This window comes from Macrobrachium rosenbergii, chromosome 27 (assembly GCF_040412425.1).
Source record: "Macrobrachium rosenbergii isolate ZJJX-2024 chromosome 27, ASM4041242v1, whole genome shotgun sequence".
NCBI lineage: Eukaryota > Metazoa > Arthropoda > Malacostraca > Decapoda > Palaemonidae > Macrobrachium > Macrobrachium rosenbergii.
In genome coordinates this window covers 21969191-21994466 of record NC_089767.1, presented here as the reverse complement: position 1 = coordinate 21994466, position 25276 = coordinate 21969191, and the positions used below count along the sequence as shown (strand labels likewise).

Genomic DNA, 25276 nt, shown 5'->3' with positions numbered 1-25276 from the left:
ACGTTTTCAAAATAAGCTTCTTCTCATATTTTATAATTGTATTTCAGTGTTTTCTCGTCAGCATTGTAGCTCCAGCAGACTAGAAGAGTCTTTAGTTCCTTTTTAAATTTGTATTCATCTTGTATGCTCTTCACTTCAGGCGGTATTTTGTTGTATAGTCTGGGTGCGAAGTGTACAAGTGCTCTCTCGCCTGACTTGCAATTTGTTTCTAGATTCAAATAGCCTAAGGAAGCTTAAGCAGTTTCTCAGATATATTGGTTCATCATATTTTAATGTTTTAAAGATTGTAAGTAGTATTTTATGTTCTATTCTGGTTTTTACTGGGAGCCAATGTCAATAAATACTCCTAAGTTCCTCACTGCTGCTACAATATTTATTGTTGACGAACCAATAGTTATTCTTTTGAAGTGTTCATATTTTTGTAGTGCGTTGTCAGATCCAAATAGCATACTCTCAGTTTTGTCTTCATTAAGTCTCAATTTCTTCGCCGACATCCATTTTTTGATATCTTTCATTATTGCATCAAAATTTTATTAATGGTGTCTTCTACCGTTTCGACAGGAAAAAAGAACCGAATATCATTAGCATACAGTTTATACTTAACCTTGCGCTTATTTAGAATTCTAGATAATTCAATTGTGTAAATGCCAAATAGCAGTAGACCCAGAACGCTGCCTTGGGGCACTCCTTTTGTTAGGCCTTTCTTTTCTGATTTCACATTGATATAACCACTGTAACCTTCCTATTTGCTAACTAGTTTTTGTTCTATTTGTGTACGTCATCTTCGATGCCTACTGCTCTCAGGTCTTCAAGCAGTAGACTGTGGTCAACTCTGCCGAATGCTGCACTTAGGTCAAGCATAACTAGGATGCCACATTTTCCATTTGCTATAATTTCTACCATATCATTTATAATTGTACACAATATAGTCTCTGTTGAGTGGTTTCTTCTGTATGCTGTATAATGTTGAGTTGTTTCAAGTGTCCATGTTGTTTGTGAACTTCCGTTTCTATGTTTCGATAAGTACGATAGATTCGATATTGGTCTATAGAAGCTTAGATTTTCTTTATCACCTTTTCCTTTATGGGCCGGCTTTATACAAGCAAGCTTTTCATTATTTGGGAAAGATGCCTGTGCTAGACTCATGTTGGCAATATCAAAATATAGCTCCGCAACTGATCAGAGTTTTTTGCCTCTTTTATATCGCTTGTGGGAAACGGGTCATCTTCACAACATGCGTTTGTTACTTTTCTCATCCTTTTTTCAAAGTCATTCATGTTCATTTCTTTAAACTTAATGAATTTACTATTTCTCACTGCGATCACCGGGAAATCAGGAGGTATCTCCTTATCTAAACTATGACAGATTCTTTCAATTTTTTCTTCAAAGTAGTTCACAAAGCAATCGGCCAGGTTTTTGTAGTCACTACTTACATCAGATAGAACTTTTTCTTTCTTGAGTTCCAATATTCCGGCTAAATGGTCATGGATTTTTGGGAGGATTTTTCTCTACACTAAACATTTTATTGTGATATATTCTCTTGGTTTTCATAATCAAGTCGTTGTAATGATCTCTAGCTGTTTTATACAGTGGCCAATTTTCATTACTTCTTGATTCTTTCGATCTTTTCCATAGATCTTCCATTTTTCTTTTATTTTTCTTAGCTTCACGTAATTCACTGCTAAACCATTTGGCATTTTCCTTAACTATTATTCTCCTTGTTACTTCTGGACATTTATCATTGTAGCTTGACGCCAATATAATTTTGCTATAGAATGTAAAACAGCTTACACATACAGTAACTGGTCGCTTGTCAAGGTATTCCTCAAATTACACCTGCACTCCTGGCTTGTTTCTCTTAGAGGGTTAGTTTTATTTCCTACGGACTGTATGTTTATTAAATTGGATAGAAGATTATTAGTCAAAGCCATGGTCCGTATTATTTTTCACCTTGGACACATACTCTTTATATATTGTGCACTTATATCCATCGTATGTTTTATGTTTAGTATCACTATGGCCATTCTTTACACACTTGAAGCTGCTGCTAGCATATTCATTTGATTTGTGATTTTCACCACATCTAGGGCAAGCTTGGTCATTTCTACAATTTGTTGCGCTATAACCAAATTCCTGACATTTATAGCACTGATATGGCATGTATTTTTTTTTCTATCTAAGTTTACCCTTCTCATTTACTGATATAGGCTATTGCTGATTTCCTGAATCTCCATTTTTGCCTTTTCTAAGTTTTTCCTGTCTGGAAATCTTACAAATAAGTGTCCATCTCTTGCTGTGTTAACCTGTTCAACTGGAGCCGTTATTTTACTCGTGATTTGTCTCTTTTCATTTGCTGCTGTGCTCTCTTCGTTTGTAGATTTGATCAGGCACTTTGTTGGCCGAGTCGGTTGAGCTTCAGACCGTCATTCGATGGGCCGGAGTTCAATTCCCGCCGCCGGCTGATGAAGAGTTAGAGGAATTTATTTCTGGTGATAGAAATTCATTTTCGCTATAATGTGGTTCGGATTCCACAATAAGTTGTAGGTCCCGTTGCTAAGTAACCAATTGGTTCTTAGCCACGTAAAATAAGTCTAATCCTTGGCCAGCCCTAGGAGAGCTGTTAATCAGCTCAGTGGTCTGGTAAAACTAAGGTATACTTACTTTGTAGATTTGATCAGAAGCACTTTTTTTGTCTTTAGTGATTCAGCATAAGTTTTGTCCATGTTTGTTATGGTCTTTACATCTTTATCAACATTGTCAATTTTGTTTTGGATTTCGTCTATGTTGATCATTATGTCACTTGTTTTCTGAGCCGAATCCTGAATCAAATTTGTTAATATCTCTGTGTTTTCCTTTATTTCTTCAGGTTCATCTTCAATGAGTTTTTTGTGTGTTCTTTGTTCAGGTCTCTTGCAATTATTACAGATGTACAGTATGTTGTCACTCCGAAGTATGGGTGTGTATCTGACCTCGATACCTGAACATTCATAGTGGAACCATGCGTCACACATTTCACAGAAAGTTCCTTCATCATCAACTTCCCCAGAGCTATGTCTGCAGGTTGCTGACTCTCTCTCTCGATTTGGGTTGGCGCATCCTTCTCCAGTACTTTATTTAGTGTTCCATCTTTACGCGCTGCTTCGATAAATATGAGATAATGTTTGTATGAGAGTTTGATCTTTCCTTTACTTGATTTAGTTTCTACAATATTTATTTTCTCCTTTTCCTTCCTCTTCTTCGTATTTACTTTGAACACTGTGCAAGTCAGGCACTTTTACACAGAGCACTTCACAGACACGCCCTACCTGCACGAAAGCTACGTACATGAACATAAACAGTAGGTCCTGGATGATTTGTTTGGATTTATTGGCTTTTTGCTTTTTCTGTATGAATTGTTGCATATTTTTATTGGTATAGGTAATAATTTAAATCATATATATATATATATATATATATATATATATGTACATATATATATATATATATATATATATATATATATATATATATATATATATATATATATATTTTTACGTTTTTCCGTGGTTTTAGTTTGAAATATGCTCTGTGAGACAGGTAGCAACAATTTAAGTTAATTTAGCCTTGTGATTCTGACTTCGTGGGTACGGGAAAACGTAAAAAAAAAAGAGAAAACAAAGGAGAATTTCATATGAGCATAGGGCTCTTGTTACTGAGGGAAATATTACGTAAAACACGTGGGCACATTTAAAGGAGTGTATTTACATAAATGACATTAGTACGGGAAAGAGGAACTCAGTAGATTGAATGAAACTGAGGAATTCCAGACACAGTCCGAGAAGCTTCCACGAAGGGTCCCTCTGAAATGAGAGATATGCACATTATACGCCAGTAATGAAATAGACAAAGAGTGATGAATTCGAAGCTGCACTGAGGGTGCCAAAGGAGTAATAAAGACTTAATACTGCCGATGCAAGCGTCACACGGACATTAGACAAGGGTGATTTCTGGCTTTCTCTTTAAGCAAATATTTCGAGACAAAAGCGTGACTGAAATGGGGCTCTTCCAGGGCACTTTACCTTAGCAGATTTTCCGAGGGCGCGTAGAAGGCAGTCCGTGGGTGACTTGCGATTTCCGAGGGCGAGTTTCTTCCACGTGGTGAGATGCAAGGGCTTCCGTAAAGGGGCAAGGCGATGGGGACTCCTCGAAACTCCAAGCAATGGCGTGTGGGCTCGAGGAATACGGTCGAAGGGCACGAGGAGAAGTATACTTTTGAAAGGGCCACGTGGTTAGGATGCAAGGGCATCGATGGGGCCAGGTGTTGAGGACGTCTTCACAAGTTCACTCCATATCTTCCAGCCCGCGTGTGTGTCGAGACCTCGTGGGCTTTTGCCTTTATCCTCCTATGGGGCAGGGTGCGCCCAACACAGATGCTTTGACTCATTGCACCTGCTGCCCGCAGGGGAGGTTTTGGCCTGTAGGAGAAACACCCAAGCCAGATTACTTTTGCCTCGAAGGAAAGATCTTTATCAAAAATGGGAGCGCCTTTAATCTTTTAACCCTTGTTTTTAAGTCGATAGACAGATGGTCTATCGATCGGCCGGCTGGCAGTAAATGAACAACCAACAACAACAAAGGAGGGGGGGGAGGGGAGGCAATTTGCTAGCGAATTCTTGCTAATCATAATACCTCCCCATACAAGATGATGTACATACCTCCTTCGGGTGTGTACATCGATATTCAAGAATGAGCGGCAAATGCTTTACGTTACTCTACATTCTGCCTTGCAATGAACTTTACTCCTAAGGGTTTTATGAAGCTGTGACGTTACTTCTAATAACACATTGGGACAATTTTCGTTAACAGAACGCAAAGTGATTTAAACACTTGCAAAAGAATAATTACTTTAGATTTGGTTACCCACTGGTAACTTTATAAAGTGACTCGAACAATTGTGAATTATAGGACCACGTTTATGAGGCTATGGCCAGCAAATGAAAAGAAAGGTTATTGTTCAAGAATTAAAATACACGGTTACTTAATTTTAGATCAAATGCATGCGGTTAGTACAATCTGCCTTGAAGAGGCTGTGTAAATGAAAAACAGCGTTTATTTTCGTAAATGACATCCCCTTTTACGCGATACTGTAATAACTATACATATTCGCATTGATAATTTATCTTCGTTTTAACGTACTTTGCTTTAGCCGGCCCCACACGGATTTTGACAGCCGTATGCGGGCGAGAGTATTCGCGAGGTTTTAATTCGCTAACCTTAAACTCACGCTAATTTTATCGTCCACTGCCTACTCAATGTTATGACGGGCGAGCAGACAAAAGATGTGGGGTAGGACAAACAGCGATCTTGGAAGGAATGGAAGGGGAAAAGGGATAATAATAACAAAAGGAAAATTACCAAGACGTTTTAATGAAACTTGACCGCATATGAAAGGCGGGACACGTCCCTCAGAGCTTACAAAGGGGCATTTAAATCACAAGGGCAAGAGTTTATGACTCGCGATTCATTAAAATTAAAGATAAATAAATGACTAAAAGAAAGTAAATGATATTGGCAGAAGAACTAAGGGAAAAAGAGTGAGGGTTTTATTGTGTTAGGCGCGGAGTTTATCGTCTTTCGCCTATAAATTACGGCCCGGACTATCCCTTCAGTCCCAGGGCGAGAAAGTGCACCGAAGGGCGCGACTCCTTCAGGAGGGGCTGACACGCACGCCCGGTGCCAAGGTATGGGCGCAAGGGCGTGCCACTTCTCACTCTGTTATTCTTAATGATTTATACATTGTGTGGGGAATGGTATCCCGTATTTAATTGCCTCTTGTGGGGATATTTAAGGGAAGATTAGTAGAGGATGGTAAGAGATAGCAGTTCCTGAGGAACGGAAGAAGATAGAGGAGGGTCTGACATCCCCTTCTGGATTAGGGGTGCCAAGACCTTCGAAAAATGAAATGGCGGCACAGGTGCCATGGGAGCTCTAGAGCTCTTTGTAAATTACCTGGAATGTCCCACGCCCGTGGTAATTTCGCCTCGAGTCCTTCTTAATGGGACAGTCGTCCTCGGCCGGGAAGCGGAGGGCCCGCGACCGGAGGGCGCACGGAGTACCACCTGGGCCTGCTGATCGACAGCTGACGCAGGAGTGTTCGTCGGCGGGTTCTACCATGATCCGTCGCGGCTCTTGTAGTTCATCGGCCAAGTGAGATATGGCAGAATCCTGACTTGCAATTGCGTCGGCGACGGGCTGAGGCAGAGAGGAGGCGGTCGGGGGTGGCGTGAGCGGCTCGCAGGTAACGTTGACCAGCTCAGGCACGGTTGCGAGGCCGCACCTGCAGGTGAGCTTCGCGGTGGTCGGGAGGAACCGTCTCTCTGACCGACGCAGTAGCGGTGCCAGGCCGGGGAAGAGAGGGGGTCCTGAGTTGGATCCCCGTGAATGGAGATCGGCGAGCGCTCTGGCGCTGGCACTAGGGCAGAGTCAGGCGCTATCAGAGGTTTCTTGGGCTCGTCGGTCAGGACGGACGAAGCTTGGCCCTGCTCGGGGCATGCAAGTGGCACCGGCAGGAATTTGGCATCTCCTGAAGGGAGATTTGATTGGGGCCCTGGCACTAGCACTGAGGCATGGCCGGGCACTGGAATTGGATCGGGAACCGATCGAGGGGGCCACTGTACATCGTACTCAGGTGGCACTGGTGGGGACTGCACGTCCTCCTGGTACCCAGGGGCGCCAGTCTTGACTGAGGGAAGCGGGGAGGATTACTCGCGCCCGCAGGAATGATTCGGGGAATGTGGACCCCTAGATTGTCGTGATTTCGGTGGGGACTGAAAGTCCTGTCCCAGGATGACGTCATAGCCTCCGGGAGATGGCTTGCTACTGCAAGATTGCAAATTTTGGATTGGTGAGGTCTTGTGACTCTCAATTGGACCGTAGGGAGTATCATTTTAAATTGATTTATTCCCTCGATCGTGACGAGTTTTCGTCTATTGACGATAGCTCCGTGGGGAACTCTGTCCCCTTCGGATGAGGAGATTTGCGCGCCGAGTCCTCGAAAGCAGTGACTCGGCGCGCGGGCTCGCTACCTCGTGGAGGGGCCACGTATACAGGCCCGCCGGGCGGAGGGCCTAATGACTGGGGATCTGTGACGGCCAAAGGCGACGGTGGGAGTAGTTGATTTATTATTGCGTGGGCATTTTGCCCATGCGGAGAATGGCCATAGACCTTGCACGCCGTGCAAAAGGTCTGGCTGAAATCTTTCCGCGCTGCCCTGTGGAGGGCGCAGGCGAGTTATTTGTCCGTTTTCCGGGAGAGAGGAGCCGGTTTCTTGTTCCGGCACTGTTCGGAGGAATGCCCGTTTTCTTGCAATAATGGCAAGTTAGGGGCTTGCCCGAGTTCCCATTTTTGTGGGAATTTGAACCTCCGAGGAGGGACGGGGATTTATTTTCCGCCCCATGGATCCTTCTTGAGGGTGGTGAGTTTCCCACATATCTGCTATTCGGCAACACTCGGTGAGTGTTGCTGGGGCTTTTTCCACTATATGAGTGGCGAGGGCAGGAGGGGCGAGCGCAGGAAATGCTCGAATTTAAACCGCTCGAGTACCTCGGCGGTGTTAGTGGCTCCTTCGAATCGAGCCATTTTGTCAACGCCCGCTCGAATGGTACGCCCAATCGGACCAAGTCTGGCCTGCTTCTCTGGGCTGCTCTCTCCAACGTCTCCTCCACCGCTCAGGTAATCTCGCACGCCAGAACTGCTTGGCGACGGCTTCCCAGTTTCCCGATCGTCTGCGGGAAGGGCGTGGTAGGCAACGAGGGCCTTTCCGCCCAGGAATTTAGTGAGAACAAGGGAGAGTTCCGCGGGGAGAGATCGCAGCACTCCAGGACTCGTTCGGCCCTTTCAAGCCATACTTCGGGTTCGAAATCGGTCCATTTTGGCATGAACGAGTGAGCTTGGCTGAGGGCACTCATTCCCGCGGCAGGGGGGGGTGGCGTGCTGTCGTTCTAGCACCTGGAGCTCATGGGCGCGTTCTCTCTCTCTCTCCTCACGTTCTCTCTCCCTCTCTGCACGTTCTTTTTCCTCCCGTTGTTCTTGAGCGATCGTTCTCTCTCCTCTCGTTGTTCTTGGGCAATTCGTTCCCTCTCTCTCTCTCTGCACGTTCTTTATCCTTCTCCTGCTCTTGAGCGGTTCGTTCTCTCTCTCTCTCCTCACGTTCTTTGGCCTCTCGTTGCTCTTGGGCAACTCGTTCTCTCTCTCTCTTCACGTTCTCTTGCTCTCCGCCTTGGCATCGCCCACTCGCTCTTGAACCCATGCTCTCAGATCTGGCCCGATAGTCCCATGTCCTTCCCAGCGGACATGTAGAATTTGAAATCCTCGTTTTGTTGGGCTCTGGTATTAGCCATCTTGAAATAATGGGTATATGATATGTCTGAGAAGACTCAGGTTGTCTGAAAAGACTCAATTGCAGGAATCTGAAACACTCAATTGTTCAGACTGCAGGAGAATGGATCTGTCCGAATAAGACAGTTGATTAGTAAGTCTGAGGAGACTTTTTGTTAAAATTGGATGCGTCTCGGAAGACGTAGTTGGATTTTGTCACGCTCGGACTTGGCCGGCTGTAGCGTGAAGTTAAGGAGTTGTTCTAACGAACTAGAATGATCAGTCCCGTAAGGGCTTAGATGTGTGTGAACTACACTGTATAATGTCTCAAAAGGACTTAATTTTGGGTTCCCGCAGGAATGAGAAATTCTCGCCACGTGAGACGTAGAATTTTTGTATGAGTCTCTGAGGACTGGGGTTTGGAGAAATTCTCGCCACGTGACGAGAATTTTAGGAGTCTCTAGGACTGAATTTGGCGAAATTCTCGCCACGCACGACGTAGAATTTTAGGAGTCTCTGAGGACTGGAATTTGGAGAAATTCTCGCCACGTGCGACGTAGAATTTTAGGAGTCTCTGAGGACTGAAATTTGGAGAAATTCTCGCCACGTGCGACGTAGAATTTTAGGAGTCTCTGAGGACTGGAATTTGGAGAAATTCTCGCCACGTGCGACGTAGAATTTTAGGAGTCTCTGAGGACTGAAATTTGGAGAAATTCTCGCCACGTGCGACGTAGAATTTTAGGAGTCACTTAGGACTTGGAATTTGTGGAATTTGGAGGAATTCTCGCCACGTGCGACGTAGAATTTTAGAGTCACTTAGGACTTGAATTACGATTCGTCCCTTAGGACTTAGAAATTACTAACGGGAAACCCAAAGAAAAATGTATGCTGGGAAATGAATGGGGAAAAAGAAAAAAATGCTACACACGCTGGCATGGGCGGGGTGGGGGTGCAGGTCGTTTGGCCAACACCGGAGGTATTTTTAGATTCTGGGTGAATGAACCCGTATATTTATATACCGTCTGGGATTCCGGGGAATTTCCCTGTCGTCTGAGAGGATAACAGTACAACGGCCTAGTAATTTTCCCTATAAGCGGGGTTTAAATTTCGCTTTCCTAACACCTACTCGAATACTAACTACACCGAGAGAATTTTCAGCAATGCAAGCTGACTTCGTCGTGTCCCACGTGGGAATTTTATTCGCGCCTAAATAACAGTTCGCTAATTCGAAATGCGAAGTAAAAGTTATCACAGAGGAATTTCTTTCGCACTATTCCTCGAAGCAAGAATATGGCAAGGATTTTAACACAGAGGAATTTCGCACTATTCCTCGAAGCAAAGGATGGTTAGCACTGGTTACCTAACTACCTATCCTGAAAGGCATGCATTAACGAATCTAATACGGCGCTTCTTTTCTCTAAGTGATTACATGCGTCCCTATTTCTAATTCTAGGAACAATCACGATTGTAAAAAGGTTTTGCTAAGATTAACACATTACTTACGTGGAATTTTCTGGATCTGTGTGCTGGTTTTACACAAAAGGTTCGTAATTGTCTCGTACCCAGCTTAGCTTTGCTAATAGCTGATCTGGCAAGTTGCAAATGCAATAAAGCAACGCTAGGGGAACTGCAACTGCAAAACGAGATCTATGGCCAGGTCGCCATTTTTACGTTTTTCCGTGGTTTTAGTTTGAAATATGCTCTGTGAGACAGGTAGCAACAATTTAAGTTAATTTAGCCTTGTGATTCTGACTTCGTGGGTAATGGAAAACGTAAAAAAGGAGAAAACAAAGGAGAATTTCATATGAGCATAGGGCTCTTGTTACTGAGGGAAATATTACGTAAAACACGTGGGCACATTTAAAGGAGTGTATTTACATAAATGACATTAGTACGGGAAAGAGGAACTCAGTAGATTGAATGAAACTGAGGAATTCCAGACACAGTCCAAGAAGCTTCCACGAAGGGTCCCTCTGAAATGAGAGATATGCACATTATACGCCAGTAATGAAATAGACAAAGAGTGATGAATTGAAGCTGCACTGAGGGTGCCAAAGGAGTAATAAAGACTTAATACTGCCGATGCAAAGCGTCACACGGACATTAGACAAGGGTGATTTCTGGCTTTCTCTTTAAGCAAATATTTCGAGACAAAAGCGTGACTGAAATGGGGCTCTTCCAGGGCACTTTACCTTAACAGATTTTCCGGGGCGTAGAAGGCAGTCCGTGGGTGACTTGCGATTTCCGAGGGCGAGTTTCTTCCACGTGGTGAGATGCAAGGGCTTCCGTAAAGGGGGCAAGGCGATGGGGACTCCTCGAAACTCCAAGCAATGGCGTGTGGGCTCGAGGAATACGGTCGAAGGGCACGAGGAGAAGTATACTTTTGAAAGGGCCACGTGGTTAGGGATGCAAGGGCATCGATGGGGCCAGGTGTTGAGGACGTCTTCACAAGTTCCTCCATATCTTCCAGCCCGCGTGTGTGTCGAGACCTCGTGGGCTTTTGCCTTTATCCTCCTATGGGGCAGGGGTGCGCCCAACACAGATGCTTTGACTCATTGCACCTCTGCTGCCCGCAGGGGAGGTTTTGGCCTGTAGGAGAAACACCCAAGCCAGATTACTTTTTGCCTCGAAGGAAAGATCTTTATCAAAAATGGGAGCGCCTTTAATCTTTTAACCCTTTGTTTTTAAGTCGATAGACAGATGGTCTATCGATCGCCGGCTGGCAGTAAATGAACAACCAACAACAACAAAGGAGGGGGAGGAGGCAATTTGCTAGCGAATTCTTGCTAATCATAATATATATATATATATATATATATATATATATATATATATATATATATATATATATATATATATATCCTTTGATAGAACTAAACAACAGCTCCACATTGGGTATTACTTTGGAAATTGATTTTCCTATAATATTTTGTTGCTTATCAAGAATTTACAGTTATTTTTTGTCGTTCGACTGTAATCAACTAGTAATTTACCCGAGAAGTTGTACTCTGACCATCCTGGGATGCTATCATGCATGCGCATTGTTATAGGGGGAGCTTTTGGTAAAAAGTAGAGCTTCCTTCTCCGGGGGCCGGAGGTTAAGTTAGGTTAGGGTACGTTAGGTTAGTATAGCTCCTTTTACAATAGGTTTCCTTAGCCAATCCCTTCTTAAACATATGGCTCCCTGATGACTTGTGCATGAGCGAAACCATTCCATAACAACAACATGGCAGTCCAGTCTATCTCCCAACGTTTCCAAAACCCCACATTCCCAAAGGGTCCCCAACTCTGTTGGGTATATATGAGGTTAATAATAATTCACCGACAATAAACAACACCACCTCCTTCATCAGGAACACTAAAAGTATAGAAAAATCAATTTTCAAGGTAATTGTACGTGCAGAGCTCTTACTTAGAAATACCATATATATATATACATATATATATATATATATATATATATATATATATATATATATATATATATATATATATATATATATATATATATATATATATATATATATTAGCTATCAAGGGGGCATCCAGGAAAAGGCAGCATGTATATAAAAACAACAGTTTATTTTGCCGACGGCGTTTCGCAATATCTCATTGCATCTTCAAGGCTGTAATTTACAATAAAATATAACTTAAAATCTTATAAAAAAAACACAAAAAATAAAATAATTTAGAAATCACTATAAAGATGGACATGACCTACCTAAACTGAGTTGAAAGAGAAATTAAAATATCTAAAAAACAAAGATGGTAAGTGAAATTAGGTACAGACCAAAATATAAACAAACAACTTGTTATGCTATGAATAGCTGTGTGGAGGCTATCTGGGTGTTTAAGAGCGGATGGTAGTTTTAATCATGATGGACTCTCAAGTGGTAAAATCTGCAAAATTGATGTTGGTTTTGCAGTGCAACGCATGATTACATATGTTGGAGGCTTCGGATCTGGAGTTGCATCCAGTTCTGAAACTGACTTCCTGGTGACAACGGATTCGGACCTGTAGCAACCGCTTTGTGCACCCAACGTAAGTTCCCCATTCACACTTGGGACATGTATAGCTTATTTATATACAATGTTGGAAGACAAAAGCGGGGCCAATCTGTCCTTATATCTGAAAAAAGAACCTATTGTTAGAATTTCGCAGCAGCCCTTTGGGTCACGTGGCGCCAGGGGCGATGATGATGATGATGATAATGGTGATGATGATGATCATGATGATAATGATCAGGCACAGTACTACAGTGATAATACATTTTACTGAATCATCAGCGTCGTTGCCAACTGATAGCCGGTAGAGGCCTAGCATAGGTCTACAATATCCATTTGACTTTTTTTCCCGACAAGTTTATAATTCCAATCACGCAAAGCTGGCAATAAAATTTCAATTGGTGGCTGAAGTATATATATATATATATATATATATATATATATATATATATATATATATATATATATATATATATATATATATATATATATATATGTGTGTGTGTGTGTGTGTGTGTGTGTATATACATTATTATATACACATATATACTGCATATATATATATATATATATATATATATATATATATATATATATATATATATATATATATATATATATATACTGGGCACTTTTACTGAATTTATATTGAATACATAGAAATTTACTAAATTTATGTGCATTTAGTACCAACAATGAGCTCATAACCTTTCAACTTCCTCGGACTCTTCCAGATACGCTGGTCACCACGAGCCTTGAATCCAAGTGAGGATTAAATCAAGACGCTTTCACCTCTCATGGAAGGATTCGATACACTAAAGCACCATGTTTTGTGTTAATGTCTCCTCACGTGAGTTGGTTCGAATCCTTTCATGGGAGGTGAAAACTTCTTCACTCAGTGCTCCCTTGCACCCATGGCTGGTATTGACCAGCGTATCCAAAAAGTGCGATGAAGTCGAAAGGTTAAGAAGGCATTGTGGTTTCCAAAAATACAAGACACACTCACACAAAAATATATATTTACATACATGCCTATATGGTGCAATGATATTTTTTTGACGTTTCTCTTGAAGTATTACACGGCAACGTAAGAAAGGCCGGAAGACCAAACGAAGAATTCAGCTGATTCGTTTGTTTATGAGAATAACGACAAGTCTCGTATTTGGGCGAGGCACTTACTAAACACTCAGTAATGTGTCTTCATACCAAATGATTCTTTTCCTGTTTCTAATGGTATGTTGCTTCCTTCAGAAACGCAACACAGTACTAAGGTGGAAAAGGAACAAATCTGTTAACGAAAACATTAGTCAGTGTTGCATATCACTGTTTGCCTAATGGTATTCTTTATTTTATTATTTTATGTGCCAGAGAATGATCATAATTCTTTTCCGTGGTCACTGGTATCAATCAAGTGTTTAGAGATAATTCACAAAAAGTTATATACATCCACTGATAAGAAAATCCATGCCTATCATCATTTTTAGTTTTCTGTAAAGAAAACTATTGAGATTACCATTTGTCTGTCCGTCCGCACGTATTCTGTCCGCCCTCAGATCTTAAAAACTACTGTGGCTAGAGGGCTGCATGTTGGTATATTGATCATCCACCCTCCAATCATCAAACATACCAAATTGCAGCCCTCTAGCTTCAGTAGTTTTTATTTTATTTAAGGTTAAAGTTAGCCACAATCGTGTGTCTGGCAACGATATAGGACATGCCACCACCGGACCGTGTTAAAGTTTCATGGGCCGTGGCTCATACAGCATTATACCGAGACCACCGGAAGATGGATCTATTTTCGGTGGCCTTGATTATACGCTGTACAGAAAACTCGATTGCGCCGAAGAAACTTCGGCGCGTTATTTACTTGTTTACGAGTTCATACGCACAAGTAAACTGCAGTAATAAAATGTTTACCGGCCAGTACAATTACTTGTTACACTTAATCTCTTGCTTTCTTGATGTATTTACCGTTTTTTGTAGAAGAATAAGAACAACCATTTCTTTTCCTTAATAACATCTGACCTGACAAAAAAATGAGAGAGAAAAAAAGACTAGTTTTCAAACGTGCGTCGTAAAGCAAGTGCCTTCTGCTGCTCTGTATATTAGTAGCATGATGGTTTATCCTGTCTTTGTGCCGCAGCTGACACGAGTATTGTTTTGTTTTTTATCTCAACTGATGACTAAATAACTGAGGGGACACTGCTCGTGGCTCGCCTGAGCAGTCTCTCGCCGACCGCCGTTTACTAAGGATCTTCGTTGGTTCCAAGCGACTGTCTTTGTAAGTTTCTTGCGTGCTTAGCATGGATTGCATATTTGCTCTTTTTAAATTAATGACTCTGGTAATGAAGAAATCTGAAGTTTGAAAGTATTTGTATAACTTGGCTAACTTACTAAGAAAGTGAAGCTTATAGCCAAAATGTGACTGTTATTTGAATTTAGAAGACTTGATACAGCTAACTTAGCTGGAAAACATTTGAATTTAGCTTTAGTTTGTGATTAATTCAAGCGATGTGTAAGTCTGTTGATATTTGTTTTTCAAGAAAAATCTTTGGGTAATAGAATTAGTTCTTATCATCTAGACTTTTACCAAGGCATTCAGTTTCTTGGTCTAATGTATACCTCTTTTCAAGAATGCCTCTCCCCTCGAAAGGTGGTGGCTTTTTGTTAAAAAACACGAGACCTCTACGTTCCTATCAAAGTAACAGTTTTCTCCTAAACTACGAAATGATGGCATATTTCCGATTAAACAGAGGTTCGTTAAGATTTAGCCGTGCGCGGTGCTAACTTACAGGCCATGACGCTCTTGAAACTTTTACTTAAAACACTTTAAAAGTGGACGGTTGACGCCATCTCGATACTTGCCGAGTCACTTGCGTAAACAATGTGCCCATTTCCTGCTTTAAATCTGCAAAATATTAGTGCCCATAGACGCTGACACCGTTTCCTTGACGTCAGTGGTAAACGCTGGCGCCTATGGGGCTTGGACGGGGAACTCTAGCGAATTTTCTGGACGTCAGAGCGCTAGACAATATTTAAATAATTAGGTAGCTAAACACCGGAATAAGGTTAAAATTCATTTGAAAATATTCGTTCTTGGAACAAACCAGATTCCTGAGACAAATTTCAACACTTTTGCTGTGAACATTACGATGTAGCTATTTTTCGCGTTTTCCTATATATTTTTTTTATTTAATAATATATATTACATACAGTGTAATATATATATATATATATATATATATATATATATATATATATATATATATATATATCACATACACAGTGTAAGTTTTGTCAAATATAATGGTGTTTTAAGTAATAATTTTGGATTTAAAACCTTTATTTCAGTCTTGTATTTTGACGTCATGGCATCTTAACTCTCGTACCAATTGTAGATAAATTGTCATACTCAACCTTCTAGCATTTTTACCAGAGTGGTAGCATTTATTATGTACACATTACATGTCTGAGAAGTATACATAGTAATACGGACTTAAATAAATGGAAATTAATAACAACAAAATACTACATTTCTATTGTAAACAATTCACTAATGCGTCGTCCGCTCTCGGATGTTTATGGCAGCCAGATGTACAATAAGGCTGGAAAATTGTTCCCGCCACAGTTTCGCTACTTTGATGGAGTAAAGTACTGTAAACAAACATTCTCACGTATTTTAAGTGGTATTGTGAGTGAATTAAGAATAAAATGTGCATAATTACAATCAAATAAGCACTGTTGTGATGTCAGTAAGGATAAAACCATGGATTAAAGGTAAAAATGTATTTCAGTTCAACCGGGAATTCTGTCTCATATTTTCGCTAGTATAGGCAACAAAATGTTGTTTTATCGTGCTGATTACAACTAGCTTGAGCAATATCTATAAACAACAGGTATATGCGCAATTAGTGTTCAGTACACCGTTAAATGAGCTCTGGAAAGTGTCCAATCGCCATTCATTTTGCACCAGTATTTGGGAGGACGCCACATTGGATTCAAAATTACCTTCAACACCTATTTTACGAAGACTTCACATGCTTATTTTAGTTCGTATGGCAGTTTCCTATAGCTCACTTTGTTAATGAAGCTTCAATCTTTTGAAAGGTTTTCTTAAAGGTTTAATTTTTTTTTTATTTTTCCAATTAAATATCGAGTGAAAAGTGAAAATTCTGCCACCCATGTGTCTCATTCCCCATCGTTTTACCTTATCATAGTTACATTTATTGCTTAACTTTCAAAAAACTTGTGCCGGAAAAGGCAGAACAAAAAGACAACCTTGCCGTTTCATACTTGCCTCCCAAGTAACTATAGAATTTCCTTCAACAGGACTCACAGTCCTGAGCGTGTACTGTGCACTTTGCACTAGGCCTTTCCGTTATCTTGGGGTGACTTCCTTCACTTGGCAATTTATTTATAAATACTGTACATCTATTTATCTAGCTCTATCTGTACATGTATATATACACATACATACATACGTACATATATACATGTATATATGTAGATATATATATGTATATATATATTATATACATATATATATATACATATATATATATATATATATATATATATATATATATATATATATATATATATATATATATATATATATATATATATATATATATATATATATATATATATATATATATATATATATATATATATATATATATATGTATGTAAAAGGTTTAACACAAGTTTATGCAATTATTTTGGGAAATGAAAGAAAAAGTAATTCTGAGCAGAAAATGTTCTATAAAGGTATGAATTTTAAGGCTTCATTTGTCGGTGAGGTGGACCGTTCGTCGTTAATAATACTGTACTCATAGACGAGCGAGCAAGATGGTGCATGGGATGTCGGAGGGGGATGGAGCAAGGCTATTATAGCAATCAGCTGATCAGTTACTCGCTTGCCATTCTCATTCAACAGTCTCGCTTTTCCAAAAGCAAAGACATTATTAAGTGGGTGTACCTGCTACATTCCTGATTCACTTTGAGAGAAAGGAACTGAGACAATGCCTTATACCATTTAAGACGTGTGATTACTAACACGACTTCATTCAGACTGGATGGTATCTAGTCACTCTAGTGGAGATATTTATTCAGAAAAAGTTACAAGCTTTCTAGGACAAACAATCGGAATATGCAGACGTGACATTGTTTTATTTATGGGGTTTGCAATGGGAGTGGCATGCTGTTGCTGTGCAAGAATATAGTCTGAAAATATTCTAACAGAATATCTGGCGTATGGAGAACATTTTACTCTGTTTCTCAACATCTTCGTGAGGAAGGATCTTTCCAGGGAATAAGTGCAACAGCGTGACGGGTAAAGGAAATAGGTAAAAAAAGTTGACGTTATTCAATATCACAGTATCCTCCCCTGCCTGCTTTCCTTTGTCATCATGACTATTGCCACTATCACTCAATTAGCACAAGCATAGGTCTAGTCCATTCTCCTAATTCAACAGTTCCATGACGTTGGCAATACTTTCTTGATACTAGAGTCAAACGGTACAACTGTAAGCAAATCATTATAATTAGAATAGGCCTACACGAAATCTGTTCACAGATGATTTACGAGATGAGGGGACTGTAAAGTCACATTGTTCAGTGACTCGCAAGAAAAAATCATAATTAAAAGGCTAGCAATCCACTTGCTTCATTCGTTGCAACGGCCCCCCACCCCACTCCCACATCCCAGGCTGGACCGAGCTAACAGATGTGTATGTATATATATATATATATATATATATATATATATATATATATATATATATATATATATATATATATATATACATATATATATATATATATATATATATATATATATATATATATATGTGTGTGTGTGTGTGTGTGTGTGTGTGTGTGTGTATATATATATATATATATATATATATATATATATATATATATATATATATATATATATATATATATATTATTATTACGCACACATATATATACATATGTATATATACATACATATTTATATACGCATACACCTTAACCCTCTGTGAATGTTACATTTATTTAAGTATTAAAAAAAGTGGAACGTAAACAATTGTCTCAAACGATACTTAAGCAAAACATTCCACCTTCCTGTCTTCATACTTTTGAATCCATCTTTTGAAAGGACCATTTCCACCATACTTTTCATTGCTGTTGTCAGTTCCTTTATGTGCTTTGTTTAGGTTCATCCATGCACTTGAAAGACTTTTCCCTCTACTCTTTCAGTTATTTTTGTAATGCATATATATATTTTTTTTATTAAGCCTTATTCTTCATACGTACTGTAGCCTCTTCTCACTCAACATAATTTCATACACCAAAATAGACTACCCAGCAGTACTAGGCAACTGTAATTATTGCATTCTCATTTATTTTTCTCATACCCTTAGAAACCCTTTCTTTCAATGATTTAACCAAGATAATGCAGAATCCAGCAGGTCTTCCAGTCACTCCTGGTGCCTTTTTACAGTTCAAGATCTTACATTCAGTTCGCTAAAGTAAATCTAAATCACTAGATAATGTCTCCCTTCTGTCAACTGATGTTAGTGTATTCTACTTGTATTTCCAACAAGATAAGTTTGCTTATAAAAATTTCTCATATCGTTACTCTCAATTTTTCTTTTTTCATTCCACTTACTGTTTAGCAATCGCACTTATAGGAAGACTGTGAGCCAGGCGAAACAGCTCAAAACGTAGACTTTTTGCTTTTCAGTTTTGATTAAAAATTATATCCAGTTGTAGCTACCCAGACCCATAACGAGATGCCTAGTGAATACTCATGTTTAACTTTGGAGAAGCACTTCATGATCTTCGAATGCGTACCTCAGGAGCCTCTTAGCCTTTGGAAATTAAGCAAAATAACAAGCGGCATATTTTTAGGTATCCACATGGCATTCTTAGCAACAGCAGAATGGCTCATTTAAGTTAAATTTTGTTCTTCTCATTGACAGGAATGTGTCACAGAAACGATCTGGTATTTAATGATGAAGATCACCTGGGTGTTCACAGTTTTAGCTTTGTCCACGAGAAGTATCAAAGCACCACATATGCATTTTGAAAAATGTGGAACTGCATTGTGTCCGACTAGTAACATTGTTGAGGAAGTCAACACGGCAAGTGAGGTTAGTGGTCATACGCATTCATGTTCCACATTCCTCTGCAAACTGCACTGACGTTTCAGTGATGTGTCATTCGAATTCTCTCAACCCAGTGGCGGACTGGCCAGGTTGCCAGCTCACCCAATGGCAAGTGGGCCCCTTACACATAAGACCATGGAAAATTTCATTACTTAACAAATTCTTAATGTAAGATTTCTTAATGTAAGATTATATATATATATATATATATATATATATATATATATATATATATATATATATATATATATATATATATATTGTGTGGCTGAGGTTGGAGTGGCCCCCTTTTGTGAACTGGTAACCACAATTTTTAGACCCAGTCCGCCATTGCCTCAACCTGGAGTACCAGAAACGCAAGTGAGTCTCAGCAAATGTCACCTGTTCAGTTTAATATCCTTTGAATATGATGATAAAAAAGACCTTTCCCAAAGCCGTTAAATATCTGCGATAAACAAAACAAAATGCGAAATATGCTCTATCCCTAATGTGGGTCTTTAGATTTCTGTTGTAAGATATATGTCTGCTGTATATGAACCCAGTTATTTCCAGTTTGTGCTATCAATGATAATGAAGAATTGGTCGTTATCATTATCTTTTATGTGATTTGAAAAAACTGATTAGCTTGTATGCCAATATTTTTCTCTTGTACCACTCGAGCATGATTATAATGACGAAAATAGCTCCACGGGCAAGGGGCCGTTCAAAAATTACTTAACACTTTTATTTTTGGTAATTTTTGACCACCACTCTCCTCCTTGTCACGCCTCATAACACATGTCCAGACCCGACCCCCACCCCCCTATAAAATTATGTAGCATCAGCTAGTGACCCCGCCCCCTCCCCGAATTAGTATATTTTCCCTTTTTTAATGCAATAATACATTAAAGTCTAGCCTAATACCTGGAAATTATTACCTTTAGGTTTTTCTGAATACTTTTATGTTATGATATTAAAGAATCACATATAAATTTCAAATGAAAATGCTCTCTTAGACCGTGTTTAGAAGAGGATTCATTTAATTTGTGATATTTTTCTAAATCATATTTATGCATAAAGTAGAGAATGTCGGAGATCAGAAAAGGGATGAGTTTGTGATATTATTCTATGTCATGTCATACATATAGTAGCAAATGTTGCCGTACAAACAAGGGTTGAATTTGTGATATTTTTTAAACATGTAATTATGCAAAAAAAAAAAAAAAAAAAAAAAAATACCATATTCTCAATATTACTGAAATATAATAAAAGTCTATTGCTGAATCCTTACTATCTCTCTTTTGTCTTTCAACATTCACATCTTTTCAGAAGAAACAAAGGAAAAAAATCTGAAAATGTTATGAAACTTATGGCTGCACGCCCCCTCCCCTCCACTGTCACACTCATAACACTTCAAAATACCCTCCCTCACCCCCTAAGGCGTTAAGTAATTTTTGAACGGCCCCCAAGGGTAGGCAGATGATAATTCGTGCAGTGCCTAACAGAAGATATCCGCCATTAGAAGTTCTTGCAAGAATTCACGCTTCCTGTCAGAGGCAGATAATTTGAGGTTTGTCTCACCACGAATAGATCAAATGTTGATGCTTTCCAGCTTGAAATATTAATTCTAGGTAACGACTTCTCTCTAAACAGAGGATCTGCGCTGCAGTCTGCCTCATGCGCTATAATTGCCTGGGATTTTGTTACAACGGACCCGAGCAAGGCTGTGGACTCTTCAACTTACACATGACCTTAGCTAAGGCCAACGCAGTTGCAGGTCCTCGTCATATGTACTGTGGAAGTAAGCGCTAATGTACTGTTTTCAGTATAAGTCTTTGTGTCAGATGACATCAATATTATCATTTTTGACAGCTTAGCCTTTTTTGTCTTTGTGATTTCTCTCTCTCTCTCTCTCTCTCTCTCTCTCTCTCTCTCTCTCTATCTATATATATATATATATATATATATATATATATATATATATATATATATATATATATATATATATATATATTTATATTTATAGATATGTATATATATATATTAATATATATATGGATATGTATGTATGTATGTATGTTGTATATATGCGTGTATGTATGTATATAAGTATATTTGTTTGTATGTATGTATGTATTTATATTAAAGTACAGTACTTTACCGTTCAATTTACCCAGATTAAACTTCAGAAATATCCAGTCAACAAGTCCCACAGATAAGTAAATTACTGAAAACATTCAGAGCCCATTTCATCCCAGCATTTACTTATCCGTTCGACCATCCACAAGCTTCTTGGACTCTTGCCTCCCTGTATTCTTCCATGAATAAGCATTGTTCATTTTTCAGTTGCCCATGACATTGTGTCCTATTCCTCTCATTCCTCTCTCTTCCTCTTGCAGGAGACTTAGACGAATATTCTCGATTTGGCAGAAAAGCATATCGTTTTTTCCCTACGCCAGTGATTCAGGCAGCTTCCTTCACCTCGTGTTTTAATGATGGAGCCTATTTAGCCCTGCCTTTGGTAAGATTATATATATATATATATATATATATATATATATATATATATATATATATATATATATATATATGTGTATGTGTGTGTGTGTGTGTGTGTGTGTGTGTGTGTGTGTGTCAATCGCGCGTCTCAATCATCTCTGAGGTTGCTATCGTGATTGTAGAAAATGCAGAATTAGATAGACGTAGTGGTTACTTGATTATACTCATTAGTTGAAAAATGTTCTCAGTGAACAGTCAATTAAAGTTGTGTTTGCGAAACAAAATTCAACTGTAAATGTTACTGCAGATAGTGTGGCATTAATTGAATTTTATATTTAGGATCTTGTATTATTCTGATAAAATTCTTGCCCAAGTTTTTCTTCAAAAATTCTAGTGTCAGCGGTCTAATGCGTTACCCTTCATTTATCCTACAGGATGCTGTGGAAAACTCTAGGCTGGCATCCTTGGCCGGAGGAGCTGATATATGGATTAACGGCACGGACGCGCCATCAGAAGGCAATTGGGTGGCAATGGGCACAGGTACGAGTTTTTATCTACTGTAACTGATTTAACCCGCTCACGAAGCAAGCCTTCACTCGTCGCATGCTTACACGGCAGGTCCCGAAAAATCTCCTGCCCAGGTCTGTTTTCGTATTTCCTCTTTCTGTTGCAGCTGGCATTATAGAATCGTGTAAGAAGTTTTTCAGCACAGAGCTAAGTCGCATTTTATTTTCCTACACTATATTTTCCAGAGTACTATTGTAGAGACTAATTATATATATATATATATATATATATATATATATATATATATATATATATATATATATATATATATATATATATATATATATATTTATATATATTTATATATATTTATTATATATATATACATATACATATACATATGTATATATATATGTATAAATACAAATATATAGATATAGTCACAAAAAGCTTAATAATTTAGAACTCTTTGCCTTTGCCCAAAAAGAATTATGCACGATAAGGGATCTTACCCTGACCTGAATTCGAACCCACGCCTTTTGTGGCAACGCCTAGGGTGACAATAACATTATCCACCCTGCCATTAAGAGATATTTAAGTGCATTTCGACGATACTGTGCATTCTCGCGTTGAATTCAGGTTCTGCACTTAAGAACGAAATCAACCCATCTCCGCCCTCATAGCAGAGAACTGAGTTTATTACAAATGGATATTTATGATGATTTGGTCATTTATTCACACTTGACTTTTTATGCTTTACTTTGGGAATGACGTACAAGAAAAAAAGTATATCTTAGTTTAACCAGACCACTGAGCTGATTAACAGCTCTCCTAGGGCTGGTCCGAAGGATCAGATTTATTTTACGTGGCTAAGAAACAACTGGCTACGTAGCAACGGGACCTACAGCTTATTGTGGAATCCGACGAGAAATGAATTTCCATCACCAGAAATAAATTCCTCTAATTTTTCGTTCGGAGAGTCGAACGCTGGGCCAACAGCGTGCTAGCCGAGAGCACTACTCACCGCTCCAATGAAGAACAGCATGAGAGAATAAAATGCCTCTCTTGATAGCAGGATGGATAATGTATCATCCTCGTTCCTTAACCTAAAAGGAACAGCGTTCGAATCCAGGTCATGGAAGAAGCACTTGTCATATGTAACTTGACGCCTTTCTTTATTGTAGAGGGAAAAGAGGCGCATGTAAGAGATAACTGGCCACCATGAGTGTAAGGTTTCATTTATTATGGTGAGATAAAAAAAAATGTAAACAGTTGGGTATTATGTACAAAAGAACAACTTTTCAAAGGACAGCATTGAATAAGAATTACAATCAGTGGTCTTTAGCTCTGAAAATTTGATCAGGTGATCTGTAATTCAACAAAGCAATCCCAGCATGCGTGACAGTGCAATGGGTTTTCAAATATTCATTTCGATTTTCATTTGACTAATCATCCCAATCACCAGCAAATGCGCTTGAATCGAACCGATTTCTGTTTGGACTAAATAAACGATTGACTCTCAGGCTCAGCAGTAGGGGATTGTTTGCCACACACTGACTTCAGTTTTTTCTCTCCCACTCAGGTACTCCACTTCCGTACTTCAGCTGGAATACAGGCGAACCTAACGGAGGCACGGTGCAGAACTGCATGTTTATGCACGGCTGGAATCTGGGTTGGGTAGATGTTGGCTGTAACATCCCTAACACTTACGGCTATATATGTGAAAAGGTTATCTATTGGGATTGAATATAATGTTCGACGCTATTTCGCTTGGCATGGCTGAATATAGTGAAGAATCTTGTCATTGGAAAAAAGAGAATTTTCCATTTCAATACCGTGAAGTTAAAATCATACCAAAGAGTGATATACAGGAATCTGTAAATGGGATACGGAAAGTACTTCAATACTATTCGTTCCGTTGCCTTTGGCAGCTTTGAATTTTTGTAGTCACTTATAACAAATGGTAGAATATGTTTATTAAATCTCATATCGCCGATCAACATCAAACACATGTACTATTTTGTAGGCTACATCCAGCAATATCTTATTCACACAATTGGTGGGTTTTATGGATTCATTCAAGTGTAGTATTCACCTGTTACAAGGAGTATTTTTTTTTATTATACACAATCTTAGTATTGATTTGTTCTGTCATACCATGCAGTAATGTGCGTGCAGTGCTAGCCTACCGCAGGCGGTGATGTATCTCGTTCGTTTAATCTGTACGACAACTTATTCGCCATAGTTTAACAGGATTTATGTATGTTTATGTTTAGCTTGTTTCTGATAAAGTACCTAATTAAGAATAAATGACATACGTTTCTTGGGAATGTAGTGTAGTCTGGTCTGTGCACTGGCAGCGTAAATTATGTTCCCCACTATCATCAGTATCATATTTATTAGCCATATGTTTCATTTTTTGTATCCCTGCCAAGGTCTGGGCATTTGATCTACAGTATATTGAAGTGGAGACAGTTTCAACATAAAACAAGAGTCACCTTGGTACCAGTCTTTTTATTTTGGTACCAGTCACTGTACCACTGTTTTTCATCATGACTGGTGCTCCTACCATTACGATTTTGTACCCGTTCTAAAATAACATCGTCCCTTGAACGTAATGGCAAATGTAAGTTGTCACCTTTGCGTTATTCTTGGATTTTTTTTATAGTAATCATGTTAATAATTAGCATATTTAAAACAATTGCTTACAATACTGATTGTACATAAAAATTAAAGAATTACAGAAGGTTCAGCTTCTCGAAAGCGCACGA

The 25276-nt window shown here is 39.1% G+C and overlaps 1 protein-coding gene across 1 annotated transcript; it reads left to right on the top strand.

Annotated features, from left to right (window-relative positions):
• Positions 1-147: 147 nt before the first annotated feature.
• LOC136853481 (uncharacterized) lies at positions 148-25276 on the top strand. Its single transcript, XM_067129090.1, has 6 exons — positions 148-286; positions 19335-19505; positions 21153-21300; positions 21899-22020; positions 22433-22538; positions 24088-25276. Exons 2-6 carry the CDS (start codon positions 19365-19367, stop codon positions 24249-24251), a joined length of 681 nt encoding a protein of 226 aa, XP_066985191.1. The 5' UTR covers positions 148-286; positions 19335-19364; the 3' UTR covers positions 24252-25276.

Bases quoted from the DNA above. Each gene is read 5' to 3' on its own strand.
- LOC136853481 (XM_067129090.1), top strand. From the start codon at position 19,365: ATGATGAAGATCACCTGGGTGTTCACAGTTTTAGCTTTGTCCACGAGA. The intron at 21,301-21,898 runs GTAAGCGCTAAT...TTCCTCTTGCAG, and splicing joins TCGTCATATGTACTGTGGAA to GAGACTTAGACGAATATTCT. The intron at 22,539-24,087 runs GTACGAGTTTTT...TCTCCCACTCAG, and splicing joins TTGGGTGGCAATGGGCACAG to GTACTCCACTTCCGTACTTC.